Source organism: Triticum aestivum, chromosome 1B (genome assembly GCF_018294505.1).
Source record: "Triticum aestivum cultivar Chinese Spring chromosome 1B, IWGSC CS RefSeq v2.1, whole genome shotgun sequence".
In the NCBI taxonomy this organism is placed as follows: domain Eukaryota; kingdom Viridiplantae; phylum Streptophyta; class Magnoliopsida; order Poales; family Poaceae; genus Triticum; species Triticum aestivum.
This window is the reverse complement of record NC_057795.1, coordinates 613,627,249-613,647,109: the sequence shown is the minus strand read 5'-3', so window position 1 is coordinate 613,647,109 and position 19,861 is coordinate 613,627,249. Positions and strand designations below refer to the sequence as shown.

General features: G+C 45.0%; 1 protein-coding gene across 1 annotated transcript; it reads right to left on the bottom strand.

The window, feature by feature from the left end:
• Window positions 1-18,128: 18,128 nt before the first annotated feature.
• Window positions 18,129-19,606, bottom strand: LOC123097170 (putative cyclin-dependent kinase F-2). The gene has a single exon (XM_044518908.1). The coding sequence runs from the start codon at window positions 19,451-19,453 to the stop codon at window positions 18,470-18,472; it is 984 nt and encodes a 327-aa protein (XP_044374843.1). The 5' UTR covers window positions 19,454-19,606; the 3' UTR covers window positions 18,129-18,469.
• Window positions 19,607-19,861: the final 255 nt, after the last annotated feature.

Sequence of the window (19,861 nt, the reverse complement as noted above, 5' to 3'; positions counted from 1 at the left end):
AGGGTGAGGCGGCCAAGAAAACCCACGGTCGACATGGGTGGCCAAGAGAACACACTCACCCTCCTGAGGTTGCGGCTCAGACTCCTTCCTAGGAGCCGCGCCGATCCATGGGGGATCAGTCCTCCATCGGCCAGGTCGTCAAGATCTTCTTGACGAATCGTTGAGCAGATCCAGTCGCCCTGGATCCATCCCTGCGGCAGGCCGGCTCTCGATGAAGATCCGCCTCGACTGGTCGCCCTTCCCTTCGCCTTCGTTGTCGCTTTCTTCGCCCGCTCCAGGGACGCCATCTTCTCTTTCACCATCGTCGTCGGCAAGATGCGCATGGGGCAGCTGCACTGAGACGGAAGCGGACACGACGGATAAGTCTGGAAAAGAGAGGAGGAAATGAGAACGCACTATTCAAAAACCCCCGTCCGTCGCCTTATATGAGGTTACTTCCGAGTGACTGACTTGTAGGCCCGGGCAATCCTGTCAAATCCCGCAACAGTCGCGCGCGCGATACGTGGTGAAAAAGGTGGCGCAGATATCGAGGCATCCCTACCCCATCCCGTCCGGTTACTGCGGCCTCCTCCGCCCCGCGCGCTTCCCAAAATTCGAATCCCACAAAATCCGCAAGGAGCAAAACAACTTGTCAGATGGGGGATCTCCTCCACACCGTCACTCGGAACTTTCCAAGTAAAGAAATTCACTCAACTGAAACCAAGAATGGATCAAGGCGACCGAAAAAGAAGTTGGTGTCGTTACTCAAGTTCTTGGATCCAGAGCCAGATACGCTCATAGCACGAAAAATGGGTTGGAAGAGTTCTCAACTCCTTCCCCACTCAAACCTCGATCCATTCGGGGGCTAATGATGAAGCTATGTACCTAGGGTAGGGTCATGGACATGTCCAAACTACCCTACCCAAGGACTTCTCTAGAAGAAACCACCTTTCAATCGACTCAGAAGTGTTACACTCGACAGACTCGAAGACACTCGACCACGAAGCCAACCACTCGACCATGAAGCCAACCACTCGACGGCTGGGGGATCTAAAGTCACTCTGTATGCAAACGGCCGGTCATTGAGTAGCTTTTATGATCATCATAGCACTTTACTTGTGGCGTTACCAGTAACGCCAGATCTTAATGTACCTTAAACCCTACATAACTGAGGACCGGAGGGGTCTGGCGAACTCTATATAAGCCACCCCCCTCCTCAGTGTAAAGGGTTCGCACCCCTATAAGTCATAAGCATATAATCCAGTCGACCGCCTTCGGGCTCCGATACGTAGGGCTGTTACTTCCTCTGAGAAGGGCCTGAACTCGTAAATCCCTTGCGTATACAACTACTCCATAGCTAGGATCTTGCCTCTCCATACCTACCCCAACACTACAGTCAGACTTAGAACCACGACACCCCCACCCTCGTGGGCCCCTCGACCGTCCACCGACCTACTTCTTCATCCTATATATATCCACGGACCCCGAAAACATCCAGGAGCACCACGAAAAACTATTTCCACCGTCGCAACCTTATATATCCGTGAGATCCCATCTTGGAGCCTTCGCCGGCGCTCCACCGGAGGGGGAATCGACCATGGAGGGCCTCTCCATCACCACCAAGGCCTCTCTGATGAGTTGCGAGTAGTTTACCACAGACCTTCGGGTCCATAGTTATTAGCTAGATGGCTTCTTCTCTCTCTTTGATTCTCAATACAAAGTTCTCCTTACTATTCTTGGAGATCTATTTGATATAACTCTTTTTGTGGTGTGTTTGTCGAGATCCGATGAATTGTGGATTTATGATCAAGTTTATCTATGAGAAATATTTGAATCTCCTCTGAATTCTTTTATGTATGATTGGTTATCTTTGCAAGTCTCTTCGAATTATCAGTTTGGTTTGGCCTACTAGATTGATCTTTCTTGCCATGGGATAAGTGCTTAGCTTTGGGTTCAATCTTGCGGTGTCCTTTCCCAGTGACAACAGGGGCAGCAAGGCACATATTGTATTGTTGCCATCGAGGATAAAAAGATGGGGTTTATATCATATTGCATGAGTTTATCCCTCTACATCATGTCATCTTGCTTAATGCATTACTCTGTTCTTATGAACTTAATACTCTAGATGCAGGCAGGAGACGGTCGATGCATGGAGTAATAGTAGTGGATGCAGAATCGTTTCGATCTACTTGTTGCGGACGTGATGCCTATATACATGATCATGCCTAGATATTCTCATAACTATGCACTTTTCTATCAATTGCTCGACAGTAATTTGTCACCCACTGTAATACTTATGCTATCTTGAGAACTAGTGAAACCTATGGCCCCCGGGTCTATCTTTTATCATATAAGTTTTCCATCTACTTTTATTTGCATCTTTTACTTTCCAATCTATATCATAAAAATACCAAAAATATTTATCTTATCATATTATCTCTATCAGATATCACTTTCGCAAGTTTCTGTGAAGGGATTGACAACCCCTTTATCGTGTTGGTTGTGAGGTTCTTGTTTGTTTGTGTAGGTGCGTGGGACTTGGGAGGAGCCTCCTACTGGATTGATACCTTGGTTCTCAAAAACTAAGGGAAATACTTACGCTACTTTGCTGCATCACCCTTTCCTCTTCAAGGGAAAAACCAACGCATGCTCAAGAGGTAGCATACCCCACTATCTATCTTAGGGTTCAGGGTGGAGGGTGGGGGGCCTAGAGGGCTGGACGGGGCGGCAGCGGACCGGCGGTGGGGAGTTGTTTTCGGGCGGCGAGGCGGTGCTCGGGCCGGCGGTTCGACCGGTGGTGGCTGGCGGCTTAGGGGGGTGCAGGTTGAAGATGAACTACAGGCCCTCCCTAAACTACATGTCAAGTTCCTCTCTGCTACCATTGCGTTCAATTTCAATAGTAACATTCAGATTCCACTGTAAATTTCAGTTTCGACAGTTAAGTTTAGAGTCAACAACTTTTACCTCATTTGTTGTAGTCAGGTGGTTTTTGGTGATGTAAATTTTACATATATTTTACATCATCTATTGGAGATGCTATTAGAATCCCACTTGAGATTGATGATGTTTGTCTTGTGCTGCTTCAGCCTTGACGTCTTACGGCTCACCGGAGCTGCTCCAACGACAGAACGATCCATCACAATAGAGCAGTGCCCTGGAGACCGTCTACAGATTCCTCAGATCTTCCTCCACACCTCCAACAGCCACCTGTGCCTCAACTGCTTCAGCGACCAACCCAATGATGCTGAGGTCGACACGACTACGGCAAAGAGGTTGTACACTTGTTGCATCACTTATTACTATACATTCATGTCGATCCATTAGGGCTATTTTGGTTCAACAGAAAAACATAGCAATAGGGAATTTTCCAATGGCACTCTACTATTCAATTATTCATGCATTTTGTTGAAAGGAATGAAGCAAAACATCCACCTGGACCTACTTTTCACAATCCTATGCATGAAAACAAGACCAAGTGCATTAGTGGCAGAATAACATTCTAACTGTACACGCTTTCATATGGTTTCACTTTATTTTGGCCATATTTCTTTGCATCCCTCTTCTCTTCCAATTCCTGTAAACCAAACACCCAAGTTGACAGTAATGGTGTGTTTACAAATGCTCTATTTACCATGTGCATTCCTATCCTGTCCCGATGTTTTTCCTATCCTTGCGTTTTTAGAATCATGCAAGCCAAATGAGCCCTTACATAATTACTTCAGTTACAGGTAGATGTCGAAGGGAACTTTGTGTGGTTTATCCTGCTCCTGCCGCGACGTCGTCCACCTCACCTGAGCTGCTCCATCGACAGAAGCATCCACCGAACCAGACATCATGACTCCTGACCGTCTTTCGCCGCCTCAGATCTCCTTCCCTGCAGCCGGCACCCACCCTAACGACATCACCGTCATCGACTCAGCAGATGAACCTGAGGAGTACATGGGTCCACAAGAGAGGTCGCACTCTTTTGTTTCTGCTTATGTTATGCATTGCTTAAACTTACCTGCTACTTTATCGTCCTGTTCACCTCTTGGACTCCAAGTCAGGTCCAAACTAATGTTCAAACTTGAGTTCTAAATTAGTTGTGGGGCACATATTGAGGCAGCAATGAATAGTATATCTGTCTAATATCTGATTCACCTAGGGTATGCATATATTCTTCATCTTGGGTGGGAAACAAATAGTAAAGCAATCATCATCTGTATTTTTATTAAATTAAAGCAATCATCGGCCTGCTATCATTATTTTTGGATCCATCCACTAGTTGTTACCATCACTCTAGATTTCTGCATGCTCTCCGTACATAATCTCACCATATTTTTTTTGTATGCATGTCAGATATTGTACACAATCATGCTGAACATGTAGAGAAAAAGAGAAGAGTTTTGCGCGGCAATACAACGTCATGCAGACATCGCTCCATGGTGGTTTCAATGGCAAACCCTCCCCACCCCTCTCCAGATTGTAATCCAGAGGAAGATATCTATTCTTAGGTGGATTCAGACGCCGCTGACCACTCCTATTTACCCCAAGGTGTTTGCTCTACCTTGGCATGATGATGTTAGTCATATCATGCATATGTTGCCTTGCAGTGCCTACTTTTGACATCATATATGTCATCTGCTTAGTTTAGACATGTTCTGTAATGCCACTTGTTTAGTGTCTATATCATATATGGGAATTATGCAGTCTCATGTCTTTTAGCCAGCCAAAATATATGTGAAATGTGCAATGCCATCCTGTTTAACCAGGCATCATATATTTCAATGATATCTTGCCCATCCTTTTCTTCATTACATTTCCATTTGTCAACAATTTTGTACATTAAACTACTCTTCCTATGAATCAGCCATTTGGGTGGGAGATGAAAAATCTGGAGTGAAAACAAGGCCTTCAGAGCAGACAGTGCTACCTGTCGAAGTAGATATCTTATTGGGTCTCTATAGCTCCTCAAAGATGGATTCAGAGACAGATGACCAGTCCTATTGCCCCACCGAGGTGTATGCTCTAACTTGGCACGGTTATACTGCTCATATCATGCATATGGTGTCTTGCATTGCATAGTTTAGACATCATATAGACAATATTCAACACCATGTTCTTAGTTCAGACATCATATCAAAAGCCCTCTGTTTAGCATATAAATCACATACGTGAATTAAATGATGTGATCCTGATTACTTAGATAACATGTTTGTGAATTATTTCATGCGATCCTGTTTAGTTATTCACCATGTCTTTGAATTATGTTATGCCATGCTATCCAGTTTAGATAGACATCATATATGTGAAATTATGTCATGCTATCCGTTTTAGTTAAACAATATACATGTCAACTATTTCATGCCCTCTTTTTTCCACACTATCTACTACATCTGTATCTCATACAATGTATGTACATCCAACTATGTTTCCTGTTTATTAGCCATTTGAATTGGAACGGGTGATGCCAGTATCTAGCGGACTAAAAACACGGTCTTCAAATAAAACAGTGCTACCTCTTGGTGGAGATAGCACCCCGGTTGTACATGCACAAGAACTAGCCCTACCACACATAACCCAAACTCTCGCAGATTGTACCCGTACTGTGATGGACAGAGAACTAGCTTCACCCAATCTAACCCCAAACCCAGCAGATAGTAACCCAGTTCCTGTTGACACAACACCATCTCCACCACAGAGCTCCCAAACAAGAGCAGTTAGTAAGGAAGCCCCAGTGCCCAAAGGGCCAGTACTACCATGGTGAACCCCAACTCCACCAGTTAGTACGCTTATTCCTGTGGAGGAAGCACAACCAGCTAGTCGTAGTTTAGCATCTATCGCATCTGATGTTGTTAAATCGAATGTGTGTATCTTTCCATCTTGGAAATATTATACTGAAGATGAAGGAAAATGCCAGCTGCAGGTGTTTGTCCAGGAGTTATGTGTAAGTAATGTTATTCATGGCAATTACTTTGCTTTGTCCCATACATCCTACCTCCATGATGGTTATAATATAGCAAATTTTCCCATTTTTCTCTATAGAGAAGGACCGATTTGGAAACTCAGGATGATGTAACCTGTGCTAATACCTCTGCTATCTTCAAGAATGCTTGGTGGTAGTATCGTAATTACCTGAAGAAAACGTACTTCACCGGCAAAGAAACTCATCAAATTCCCTTACATTCTCCTGAGACACATTTACTGGATGATGACTGGGAACGCTTTGTTCTGTACTGTTCCCAACCAAGAATGTGGTAATGTCTATGAGCTCATTTTCTATTTTTAAGTACTATACTCTTGCGTCTTACTATACTCTGTTCATGTAGAACAAGTGCCTAAACCTGAAGAACAACTGTTCTAATTTAAGATTCCATTGCTATCATAGTTCAAAAAAGCGCTAGGCGTTAATTGTGCGTTTTGCGACCATCTTGCGCTTTACTGACCAAAGTGCATGCTTATGCGCAGTTATGCACAGATTCAGCGTAGTTATCTCAATGCGTTTTGCCAACGCCTAGAGCCTAGGCGCGCTTAAGCGCTTGCTTGGGCGCGCTTTTTTAACTATGATTGATATCGTGCATACTGTTTTGCTCTTGTATCACTGTATTTACTCATACAAACTTATTTTTAAATTGAACGATCCAATCGAAACTCCAATGGCATAGCAGGTATGTTCACACATGTTTCTTTAACAGGTTTGCTCTTATCAATAGCTCTGTTGATTTCAATTCAATTGTGTATACAGTTGACTTCTCATATCATGCACATTACTAGCATCACAACAGAGCCAATAGTGTTTTTGTACATGCACACCCGTGGTACCCATCTGAAATCTTGTTATGCCGTGTAGTTTCCCACGCTTTGTATTCTTTCACTGCTGCTGTGTCTTGAACTGATATGATTTGAACCGTGTCTCTATTTTGATTTGTCAAGACAATGCAGTGACCATAGGACATAGATATATGTTTGTTTGATGCTTTTGTTATGTACTTGTACTTGGCAATAGAAGACTTGGTAGCTTAATCCTGTCCACCTTACTAATGAACTAGTTCACCGAAATGAGTTTCATATACTAGTACATGCTAAATCTGTTATGTGTCTGCTTGTTTCTTATTTTAGAATGCTGATAGAATATTGGGGAAGAGTGCCTTATTAAGCAATGGTAAAGGAAGTAATGCAGATAAGGTTCAGGATTGTGAGACATCCTTGTTGGTCTCCAACAAAACTGATAAAACAGCTAAGGAAGACTACCTTGAACACAGTGAGACAACCCCAAAGTCCTGTCTTGGTTTAGTGTTGGAGTTACTGGCCACTACCGCTTGCACAAGCTATTCAAACTCACTGTCTGAATTAGTTCGGTTTCTTGAGTCTCAATACAAGCTGAAAGACATCGATTAGTTGTTCTGCGACAAGAAGCGGAAGGACTGCGGAAGTCCCTGGAGCATCCAGATGCATACTTTCTGGTGCAACAGCAAGCGTTGGAGGATTTTAGTGCCAAACAGGACAAAGCTAATAACCTTGATAAGCTTATTTCCAGCATGGTGGATACCCAAGATAATGTTTCTTGAGCTCTTCTGAAGTTGTTTCAGTTATGCTCTTGTTTTGCTGCCGCATTTATTTGCACTGGTGGCTAATTTTGACGGCCGGTGTATGTAATATGATGCTTTGTTCCCTATATTTGCACTGGTGGAGAACTTTGATGCCCAGTAGATGTAATATGTGTAATAGCGGTAATAGGCTAGCGTTAATTGCTTTCTTATTTATTTCCTTATTGTCTTGTTTAGTTGTTTGCTTGTAGTCACTATAGTTCTTTTTCTGTGTTGTTCTAATGGCCACAATAACCTACTTTTGGAAACTAGGCCAAAATAATCATGGCAACACAAGGACTGTTGTAACCATGGGCCTCATGCGGGCCGTATGATCCATGGGCCTTCTACGGGCTGTAGGATCCATTGGCCTTCTATATGGGCCATACGATCCATGGGCCTTCTATGGGTCGTAGGATCCATGGGCCTTCTATATATGGGTCGTACGATCCATGGGCCTTCTACGGGCCATACGATCCATGGGCCTTTTATGGGTCGTAGGATCCATGGGCCTTCGACGGGCCGTATCATCATTTCACCAATCATGGGCCGTACTATTCGTGGACCATAACGGGCCGTTAATAGGTCGTATTTGATAACTGTATGAAAATAGCCCAATGGTTTTTTTACATGAAAACGGTCCAACGTATTAACGGGCCACAAACGGGCCGACTGTAACCACGCGCTGAATTTGGCCCACAAGCAGAAAATGACAGTAACAGGCCGTAAGTAACCGAATGATGGAAATGAGCCCACGAATAAATGGGCCCTGAGAAGGCCGAAAGATAACATGGGCTGGAAACGGCTCAACGGAATAATGGGTCATTGATGGGTATAAAGTGATACATTGTTCATTACAGGCCAGTTTCACCACGGGTCGTTAATGGGCCAAGAATTACAAAGGGCCTCATATGGGCCGAAAGACGTCATGGGCCATACATGGGCCGGAAGTTAAAACGGGTTGGAATCATATTGGACGGTCCAGATGACGCTACTGGGCCTAATTCGGACAGGTCGTAACAGGCCCTGGGTTAGAGGGTTGTAAATGGGCTATAAGCGAACATGCCGTTAACTGGCTTTCCAAGGGCCGGCCCGCCACCTTGTGACCAATTCAAGCGTGTTGACCTTTTTCACAGGAATGGGCCTCTGTTGGGCCGCGCCACGTGTTGACGTATCATAGGCGCCTTGGGTCCAATGAGTGGATGACATCTGTCCCAACGGTGAGCCGAGACGTGTTTCCTCAAGCCAATGACAATTTTACACGTGGAAAATCCCCATTGGTCGGGGCTGTTAACGGGTTATCGGATCGAAAACCGGACCCGATAGCTTAACCGCGTTCCGTTACAGTGGATGCCACGTGTCGGTCACCCTTGACAAAAGCACTTCTATGACACACGATTTATCGTCATGGAAGTGGACACTTCTGTGATGATAATTTTGGTAATGTCATGGAACACTTCTACGACAACACAGGTATGACTATATTGATTCTGTCATAAAATCGTCATGGACGTACATGCATGACAAAAAACGTGAACTACTGTGACAAACACGTATCATCACGGAAGTGTATTTTTTGTAGTGTTAGTGATGAATCCACTATGTCAGAAGAGGTTCCAATTGATTATGAGAACAAAGTTGCTATCTATGATGATTATTGTGATGACATGTATGCTATAAAGAATAATGATAACGATGAAACTTGTCATCTTGATTTTAATTTTCAATTGGATCATGCCTCACATGATAGTTATTTTGTTGAGTTTGCTCCCACTACTATTCATGAGAAGAAAATTGCTTATGTGGAGAGTAATACAATTTCTATGCTTGTGCATCATGAAAATAATGATTTGTTGGATAGTTATATTGTTGAATTCATTGATGATGCTACTGAAAATTACTATTAGAGGGGAACATATGCTTTTACATATTGCAATAATATCAAGTTTCCTCTCTATGTGCTTAAAGTTTTGAAGTTATGCTTGCTTTACCTTCCTATGCTAGTTGATTCTTGTTCTCATAAGTTGTTTGCTCAAAAAATCCCTATGCATAGGAAGTGGGTTAGACTTAAATGTGCTAGTCATATGCTTCATGATGCTCCCATTATGTTACAATTCTCATCTTTAATGTGAGCATCATTGAAATCATCATGCCTAGCTAAAAAGGCATTAAAAATGGCTTGTTGGGAGACAACCCAATATTTACCCCTTCTATTTTTGTGTATTCACATGATTAGGCTACTGTATTAATCATGTTTTATAGCTTTTGTTTCAATAAAGTGCCAAGTAAAGCCTTTGGGATAGTGTGGATGATAGTTGACTTGATTCTGTGCAAAAACAAAAACTTTTGCTCCCAGTCCAGGAATTTTGAAAATTCACTGGAAAGTGATTTTGATCTGAATTTTTGACACATGATTGATATACACATTTTCTAAGTTGTCCTAATTTTTCATAAGTTTTGGAGTTAAAGAAGTATACTTAGTTTCCTGATTACTACAGACTGTTCTGTTTTAAATAGATTCTGTTTTCTATGTGTTGTGTGCTTAATTTGATGAATCTATGAGTAGTATCGGAGGGTATGAACCATGGAGAAGTTGTAATATATTATATATAACACCAATATGAATTTAGAATGAGTTCACAACAGTACCAAAAGTGATGATTTTATTTTCTTATACTAACGGAGCTTACGAGTTTTCTGTTGAGTTTTCTGTTGTGAAGTTTTCAAGTTTTGGGTAAAGTTTCAATGGACTACGGAATAAGGAGTGACAAGAGCCTAAGCTTGGGGTTTCCCAAGGCACCCCAAGGTAATATTCAAAGACAACCGAGAGCCTAAGCTTGGGGATGCCACGGATGGCATCCCCTCTTTTTCTTCGTTCACCGTTAACCTTACTTGGAGCTATATTTTTATTCACCACATGATATGTGTTTTGCTTGGAGCATCATTTTTTTGTTTATATTTGCTTGCTGTTATTAAGAGACGTGTTTTATATCTTTTAGTTCAATAAAAAGGTCAATATAGCCTTTACCATGCTTATTTTACAAGTCTATATGTTGCTGTTTGAAAATAGAAAGTTTGCTGTTAGGTTTTGAATAATGGTGAATAGTCAAAACATGATAAAATCTTGAAATTTTTACACAATTAGTAAAAACAAATTTTCTACAGTGTGGTAATTTTCCAGAAATTTTTGGTTTCAGGGAAGTATGATTCCTCTCGCATTCTTTAGAGAATGTTCTGTTTAGACATATTGTTGTTATGTTTACATTGTTTGCGTATGTTTGCGTGCTTAATGATTCTATTTGAGCATAGGTGTATTAAAAATGCAGATACATTTAGTAGGCAATGTCAAATAATAATTTTAGTGATATTCTACAGTAGAAAATGATAAGGTTTTGCATTGATTTATACTAACTTATCTCACGAGTTCTTGTTGAGTTTTGTGTGGATGAAGTTTTTAAGATTTAGGGAAACTATGATATGAGAGGAATTAAGGAGACACAAAAGCTCAAGCTTGGGGATGCCCAAGGCATCCCTAATTAATATTTCAAGAAGTCTCAAGCATAGAAGCTTGGATGCCCCGGTTGGCATCCCACATTTCTTCTTCAACAACTATCGGTCAGTTTTGGTTGAGCCTAAGTTTTTGCTTCTTCACATGATATGTGCTATCCTCGCAATGTCATTTTATTTTGTTTTGCTTGCTGTTTGAATAATATCCCAAGATCTGGAATTCTTAAATGTTAGAGAGTCTTCACATAGTTACATAATTATTCGACTACTCATTGATCTTCACTTATATCTTTTGGACTAGTTTGTCATTTGCTCTAGTGCTTCACTTATATCTTTTTAGAGCACGACGATGGTTTTATTTTGAAGAAAATGATGAACTCTCATGCTTCACTTATATTATTTTGAGAGTCTTAAACAGCATGGTAATTTGATTTGGTTATGAATTTAGTCCTAATATGATGGGCATCCAAGAGGGATATAATAAAAACTTTCATATGAAGCGCATTGAATACTGTGAGAAGTTTGATTCCTTACAATTGTTTTGAGATATAAAGATGGTGATATTAGAGTCATGCTAGTGAGTAATTGTGGATTGTAGAAATGCTTGTGTTAAAGCTTGTGATTCCGGTAGCATGCACGTATGGTGAACTGTTATGTGATGAAGTCGGAGCATGATTTATTTACTGATTGTCTTCCTTATGAGTGGCAGTCGGGGACGAGCGATGGTCTTTTCCTACCAATCTATCCCCCTAGGAGCATGCGTGTAGTACTTTGTTTCGATGACTAATAGATTTTTTTCAATAAGTATGTGAGTTCTTTATGACTAATGTTGAGTCCATGGGTTATACGCACTCTCACCCTTCCACCATTGCCAGCCTCTCTAGTACCGTGCAACTTTCGCCGGTACCATACACCCACCATATACCTTCCTCAAAACAGCCACCATACCTACCTATTATGGCATTTCCATAGCCATTCCGAGATATATTGCCATGCAACTTTCCACTGTTCCATTTATTATGACACGCTTCATCATTGTCATATTACTTTGCATGATCATGTAGTTGACATTGTATTTGTGGCAAAGCCACCTTTCATAATTCTTTCATACATGTCACTCATTGCACATCCCGGTACACCGCCAGAGGCATTCATATAGAGTCATATTTTGTTCTAAGTATCGAGTTGTAATTGTTGAGCTGTAAGTAAATAAAAGTGTGATGATCTTCATTATTAGAGCATTCTCCCAGTGAGGAAAGGATGAAGGAGACTATGATTCCCCCACAAGTCGGGATGAGACTCCGAACGAAAAAAATTATAATAATAATAAAAGAGTCCTAAAAAGGAGAGAGCCAAAAAACAAAAAAGAGAGAAAATAGAGAAGGGGCAATGTTACTATCCTTTTACCACACTTGTGCTTCAAAGTAGCACCATGATATTCATGATAGAGAGTCTCCTATGTTGTCACTTTCATATACTAGTGGGAACTTTTCATTATAGAACTTGGTTTGTAAATTCCAATGATGGGCTTCCTTAAATTGCCCTAGGTCTTCGTGATCAAGCGAGTTGGATGCACACCCACTTAGGCCCAGTTCTTTTGGCCAGATTATGGAGAATCTTGGTCCCGAAAATCCCGAGCGAAAAGAACTCGATTGAACTTCCAAAATCTCAACCGGATTATCCAGAATCCTAGTGCAATTCCAAAATCCCAATATACCTGGTTTCTCCCACAATCTCAAGATTCTGGCAAGTCCCACCAAAGAAAACGTTTTGAAGTATAGATGTACCCCTATTGTATCACGTATTTACGGTCAAAATGCCACCCCGCAGTCCAGCCCAAGACCCCGAAAACGAGCGGACGCAACCGACCACTCGCTCGTGTCCCAGTTCCCGCACCGCATCGGGGCAGCGGAGCAGCTGAGCTTCAAGCCGCCCCTGCCCCCGCCATCTAGCCCGCACCCAGCCAGGCCGCCCCCTCCCTCGCTGGCCAGGCCGCCCCTGCCCCCGCCGGCCAGCTGCCCCCGCCCGGTCCGCCCCACCCTTCCCGCCCTGCAGTTCGCCCCGCCCCGTCAGCTTCGCGGCAGCAGCTAGGGTTGACGCGCCGCCGCCGGCCAGGCCAAGTCGTCGCCGCCCCCGCCGGCCAGCTTCCCTCCTCAGCTCCTCCTCGCCCCTCAGTCCGCCCCGTCCCTCAAAGTTCGATGCCGACACTCACGGTTATGGACTTTCTGTAATGAAAAAAACTTTAAATCTATTGTAATATTTAGTACTTTTTATGGCATTCTTAATTCACTTTCGTTACTGTTAGAAACAACAAAGTGTTAACATTTCATCAAACAAATTCTGTCTATGGGTAGTACAAACATTTCAACACACAATAGGTTCTAGAATCTCAAACTACAATCTCTGAAAAGAACTCGACGACGGATTCTGGAAGAAGCTGATTCTGGGAGAATTTTTCAGAATCCTGATTCTGTAGAATCTTGCCTGAAAAGAACTGGGCCTTAGTTTTCTTTTGAGCTTTCATAAACTTATAGCTCTAGTGCATCCATTGCATGACAATCCCTACTCACTCACATTGATATCTATTGATGGGCATCTCCATAGCCCGTTGATACGCCTAGTTGATGTGAGACTATGTCCTTCTTTTTGTCTTCTCCACAACGACCATATTCTACTCCACCTATAGTGTTATGTCCATAGCTCACGCTCATGTATTGCGTGAAAGTTGAAAAGGTTTGAACATATCAAAAGTATGAAACAATTGCTTGGCTTGTCATCGGGGTTGTGCATGATTTAATACTTCGTGTGATGAAGATGGAGCATAGCCAGACTATATGATTTTGTAGGGATAACTTTCTTTGGCCATGTTATTTTGAGAAGACATAATTGCTTTATTAGTATGCTTGCAGTATTATTGTTTTTATGTCAATATTAAACTTTTATTTTGAATCTTATGGATCTGAATATTCTTGCCACAATAGAGAAGATTACATTGATAAATATGTTAGGTAGCATTCCACATCAAAAATTCTATTTTTATCATTTACCTACTCGGGGACGAGCAGGAATTAAGCTTGGGGATGCTTGATATGTCTCCAACGTATCTATAATTTTTTATTATTCCATGCAATTATATTATCCATCTTGGATGTTTTATATGCATTTATATGCTATTTTATATTATTTTTGGGACTAACCTATTAACCTAGAGCCGAGTGCGAGTTTATGTTTTTTCCTTGTTTTGAGTTTTACAGAAAAGGAATACCAAACGGAGTCCAAATGACCTGAAAATTTACGGTGATTTTTGATGGACCAGAAGAAGCCCTTGAAACAAAAGAGTTGGACCAGAAGACCCATGAGGCCTCCACAAGGGTGGAGGGCGCCCCCCCCCCCCCCACCCCCACCCCGAGGTCGTGCCCTCCGGTCTTATGGGATCCTCATGGACCCCCCTGACTTTTGACGCTAAAAAATCCTATAAATATAGAAACCCCTAGAAATAAACCTAGATCGGGAGTCCCGCCGCTGAAAGCCGCTGTAGCCACCAAAAACCAATCGGGTCCCTGTTCCGGCACCCTGCCGGAGGGGAAAACTATCACCGGTGGCCATCTTCATCATCTGGGCAGTCTCCATGACGAGGAGGGAGTAGTTCACCCTCGGGGATGAGGGTATGTACCAGTAGCTATGTGTTTGATCCCTCTCTCTCTCTCTCTCTCTCTCTCTCTCTCTCGTGTTCTTGATTTGGCACAATCTTGATGTACCACGAGCTTTGCTATTATAGTTGGATCATATGGTGTTTCTCCCCCTCTACCTTCTTGTGATGAATTGAGTTTTCCCTTTGAAGTTATCTTATTGAATTCAGTCTCTAAGGATTTGAGAACACTTGATGTATGTCTTGCATATGAATATCTGTGGTGACAATGGGATATTCACGTGAACCACTTGATGTATTTTTTGGTGATCAACTTGCGGGTTCCGTGACCTTGTGAACTTATGCATAGGGGTTGGCACACGTTTTTGTCTTGACTCTCCGATAGAATCTTTGGGGCACTCTTTGAAGTTCTTTGCGTTGGTTTGAATAGATGAATCTGAGATTGTGTGATGCATATCGTATAATCAAACTCGCGAGTACTCCTGGTGATAATGGAGTGCCTAGGTAACATTAGGGTTTTGGTTGATGTGTATCTTAAGGTGTTATTTCAGTACAAACTCTAGGCCTGTTTGTGGCACTTATCGGAATAACCCAATAGATCGATCAGAAAGAATAACTTTGAGGTGGTTTCGTACCCTACAATAATCTCTTTGTTTGTTTTCCGCTATTAGTGACTTTGGAGTGATTCTTTGTCGCACGTTGAGGGATTGTTATATGATCTAATTATGTTATCATTGTTGAGAGAACTTGCACTAGTGAAAGTATGAACCCTAGGCCTTGTTTCCAAGCATTGCAATACCATTTTCGCTCACTTTTGTTACTTGCTACCTTATTGTTTTTATATTTTTAGATTACAAAAACCTATATCTACCATCCATATTGCACTTGTATCACCATCTCTTCGCCGAACTAATGCACCTATACAATTTACCATTGTATTGGGTGTGTTGGGGACACAAGAGACTCTTTGTTATTTGGTTGCAGGGTTGTTTGAGAGAGACCATCTTCATCCTACGCCTCCCACGGATTGATAAACCTTAGGTCATCCACTTGAGGGGAATTTGCTACTGTCCTACAAAACTCTGCGCTTGGAGGCCCAACAACATGGCAGACGCGCCCGGGCCGCCTCATATCCGCCCTATATTTGGGCTGGATATGAGGGGTGCCGGTCAGCCTGGGCGTTTGTCCGTGGTTTGAGAGCTCCGGCTGTGTCAATTTTTTGTCATCGGTCAGTGACCGGCCTGCCTGCCCGGTTTTTTGAGACGTGTTTGAGGGGTATGGCTGTAGGTGCTCTTACCATACTATTCGCTGTGGACTCTCAATCTCGGATAACAAATCTGAGGATAGCCATCTCCAACACCAAGAAGGGCAACATGTCAAGCAACTCCTTCATCGCCAAGATGAAGAGTCTTGGAGACGAGCTTGCAGCGGCTGGTTGTCCAGTGAGAGATGGCGAGATGGCTGACTACATCCTCGCCGGGCTCGATCGGGATTACGATCCCGTCGTTGCAGCAGTCGGCACCATCAATAACTCCATCACCGCTGATGATCATTTCTCGCAGATTTCTGCGTTCGACCGGAGAATGGAGATGTTGGGCGATGGACCTTTCGGTTTCCGCTCATCTACAAACGTCGTGTATAGAGGGCGCGGGTAGTCCCGGGCTAGAGGAGGTCACGAGCGAGGGAACAGAGGATGCGGTCGTGGTGATCGTGCCTCTCCCTCTCCTACTCGCAGCGGTGGCGGCTATCAGCAACGCCAACGACAACCACCACAACAGCAGCAGCAACAACAACAACAACAAAAACAACAACAATAACAACAACAACAACAACAACAACAACATGAGGGAGACTATCCTGAGTGCCAAATATGCTACAAGTATCACGCCAGCGGCACAAAAGGCTTTGCTGGCACCGCTATGAGGAGGACCATGAAGAAAAGAAGAAGGCCAACCTCATCACCAACTCCTACTGGATTGACACGAATTGGTACACAGATTCTGGCGCCACCGAACACATCACAGGGGAACTTGACAAGTTGACGGTGCGCCATTTTTTTTGCAAGAATTTGATCATGAGCATCGCTTATTACCACTCCATTCTCGATATAGCGTGCACGATGACAATTGTAGAAGGCAGGGTCAAGCATAGTGTACCGAGTGTCGATGTTTTGATCAAGGATCCTGCCAAAACAATTGCCAATTCAAGTTAATTTTTTGACAACAAACTGAAAAACATGGTCCAAATTGAAGAAAACATCTAGTCCAACTTTGATCTACATTCATTCATTAGCATTATTTCGTCTACATTCATTCATCGTTCTAAATATATGCCTCCACACATTTATCTTTCTAAATATATGCCTCCACACATTTATCTTTCTAAATATATGCATAATACATATGAATTCATTGTAAATACAGCAATACCAAATGTGCATATGTATATCCATTCTAAATATATCAATACCAATCACATCAATACTACAAGATGAGGGTTCACCTATACCCATTCATTCATGCACACATCCAACATATATCCATGTATCCACCCAGTCATCCAGGCATCCATATGTCCATCCATTGATACACACATCCATTCTAAATAAATTTAGTTACAAAAAAGTTCAAACTAAAAGATGAACTAGGGTTCACCTAGTGTCATAAAATGCGTCAAAATTAGAGGCTATTTGACTAAAAACTAATTGGAGGAATCAAAAGAGCTTACTTCTCTCATCATAAAGTCATCTCGATCGACAAGAGCGGTGAAGAACTGTCCAAACCCTATCACCATAACTGGCTACCGCCGAGGGCCTCGGTGATAGGATTGACGGCAAGGCGATTGGGCCGTTAGCTGCGCTGACGTGGATAAATATCCTACCTCCAGAGCACCGATAGGCAATTATACCCTACTGTCATCGACCCTGCGATAGGAAAAATGTCAAATGATGAAATTTTTGCAAACGCGGGTCAGATTGTGCTTAACTTGCAAACAAAGTGAAAACAGATTTGGGCCGACGCCGTCGACGAGGCCACGAGGCGGCGTGCTCGTGGAAGTCGCGCGCGGTTTCCACGTTGGCTCGCTGGGATCACACGTGAGGCACGGTCGCCACACATGGCGGGTTTGGCGTCTAGTACTGCTTCATTTTTCAGCACTGGGACCAACTTGAGCCGGGATGGAACGGGAGACGTGGGCGGTGTCCCGATGGCCACACCGACGGCCGACGTCTCTGGACAGCACAGGCAGGACCATCGCTGAGACTCAGAGCCTGACGCTCTGGCCTACTAGGTTTCCGACAATTCATTCTTGTCGGCAAGTACCATCTGTGCGCGCGCGTGGTGTTTGGGTGTAGCTACCAGTCTGGGTGTATGCTCGCAGCTTCTGAAATTCGGACAGATTTGAAGCAACCAGGACAGTTTTTACGGACGTGAGGTACACGAAGGCTAATTAATGGCGATTCGTCCATGGGAGCTTTGCCACTATTGTATTGCTTTGTTTACAGTATCACAAGATGCTCGCTGCGATTGCTTGCAAGGACAACTTAAACAAGAGGAGGAAAAAATATGATGAACTAATCAGCAGGACCCTCGAGGAACCCGTGCCACTTCACCAGCGATCCCACCGACCTTAACGGAACTGACGACGACAGTGCAACAACGCAGAGGACAGGAGCCACCAAGCCGCCACCAAAACTGTACACTCTGCCTGCCACTCCAGCGAATCTTCAGCCGATTAAAAGAATGTTGAATCATGACGAATCTAGAGCTTTCTATACAACGATCGCGTCAGCAACGCCACCGACGCGCGCCGTGAAGCGCCCGCCGCATGCGTTGAGAGGCTGGTCAGCGTCGGCCGACTCGGCGTCCGTGAACCAGGGCCGCCGGAGCGCCTCCGCGGCGGTGAGCCTCCTGTCCGGCCTGCAGGCCAGCAGCCCGCTGAGGACGTCGAAGCCCGCGGCGGACAGTGACGGGAACATCTCCCGGAGCCGGCTGGGCGGCCTGCTGCGCTGGCAGAGCGGCGAGCCGGCGCGCGGGAGCCGGCAGAAGCCGGGCCAGTCCGTCATGTCGTCCGCCCCGACCGTGTCGAACACCCTGTTCAGCTGGTCCATCTCCGACCTCCCGGGCAGCAGCGGCGCGCCGGCGAGCAGCTCGGCCATGATGCACCCGAGCGCCCACGTGTCCACCCGCGCGTCGTACTCCGTCGACCCAAGGAGGAGCTCCGGCGCGCGGTACCACAGCGTCACCACGGGCGACGTGTAGGGCGGCGTCGCGGCACCTCCGGCCGCGAAGCGGGACATACCGAAGTCGCAGATCTTGAGGTCGCCGTGGGCGTCGACGAGGACGTTGTCCGGCTTGAGGTCGCGGTGCAGCACCCCGAGGTCGTGCATGGCCCGGGCGCCGTCCAGGAGCTGCCGCATGAGCCGGCGCGCGTCGGCCTCCGGGAACGGCCGGCCGCGCTCCCGCATGACCTGCGCCACGCTCGGCCCGACGTACTCCATCACGAGGAACGCGCCGCCTGCGCCGTCGCGGTGCGCGGCCCGCAGCTCGACGACGGACGGGTGGCCGCGGCAGGCCTCGAGGCACGCCGCCTCGCGGAGGAGGTCCTCGGAGAGCCGGCTGCCGTCGTGGTCGCCGAAGCCGCCGCCGCGGAGGCGCTTGACGGCGACGGTGGCGCCGGTGCGGCGGTCCCGGGCCTTGTAGACGACGCCCGAGGCGCCCTCGCCGATCTTCTCGAGCCTCTCGTAGTGCTCCATTGGCGACCGTGGCCGGCGCCGGCGGAGGTGGTTGGGTGTCTCGCTCGCGGCTTGTGCGCGCGGGTAGGTAGGTGGCTGAAAATTAGGGAAGGCCGCTGCGCTGTGTTATAAGGGATGGCTTGACGACGAGTCGCTTTCGGTTTGGCAGGCACAGGTCCACGCTGTCAGGGCTAAGCAGCAGCAGTAAGCGCGTTGACTGTTGGTAGATTTTTTCACGTGGTTAGTTGGAGTTAGGCCGGGAGTGTGCGTGCGGCGGAGCCAACCGACCGACGCTCAGTTCGGACCGGCAGAGGTTTCCCGTCTTCCGAGTTGTTGCGATGCGAACCACCGGAACAGCAAGGAAGACGTGGACTGGGCTCGGGCTACCGCGCGCGCGCGCGTGCGGTATGACTTATGACTAGTAGCCGA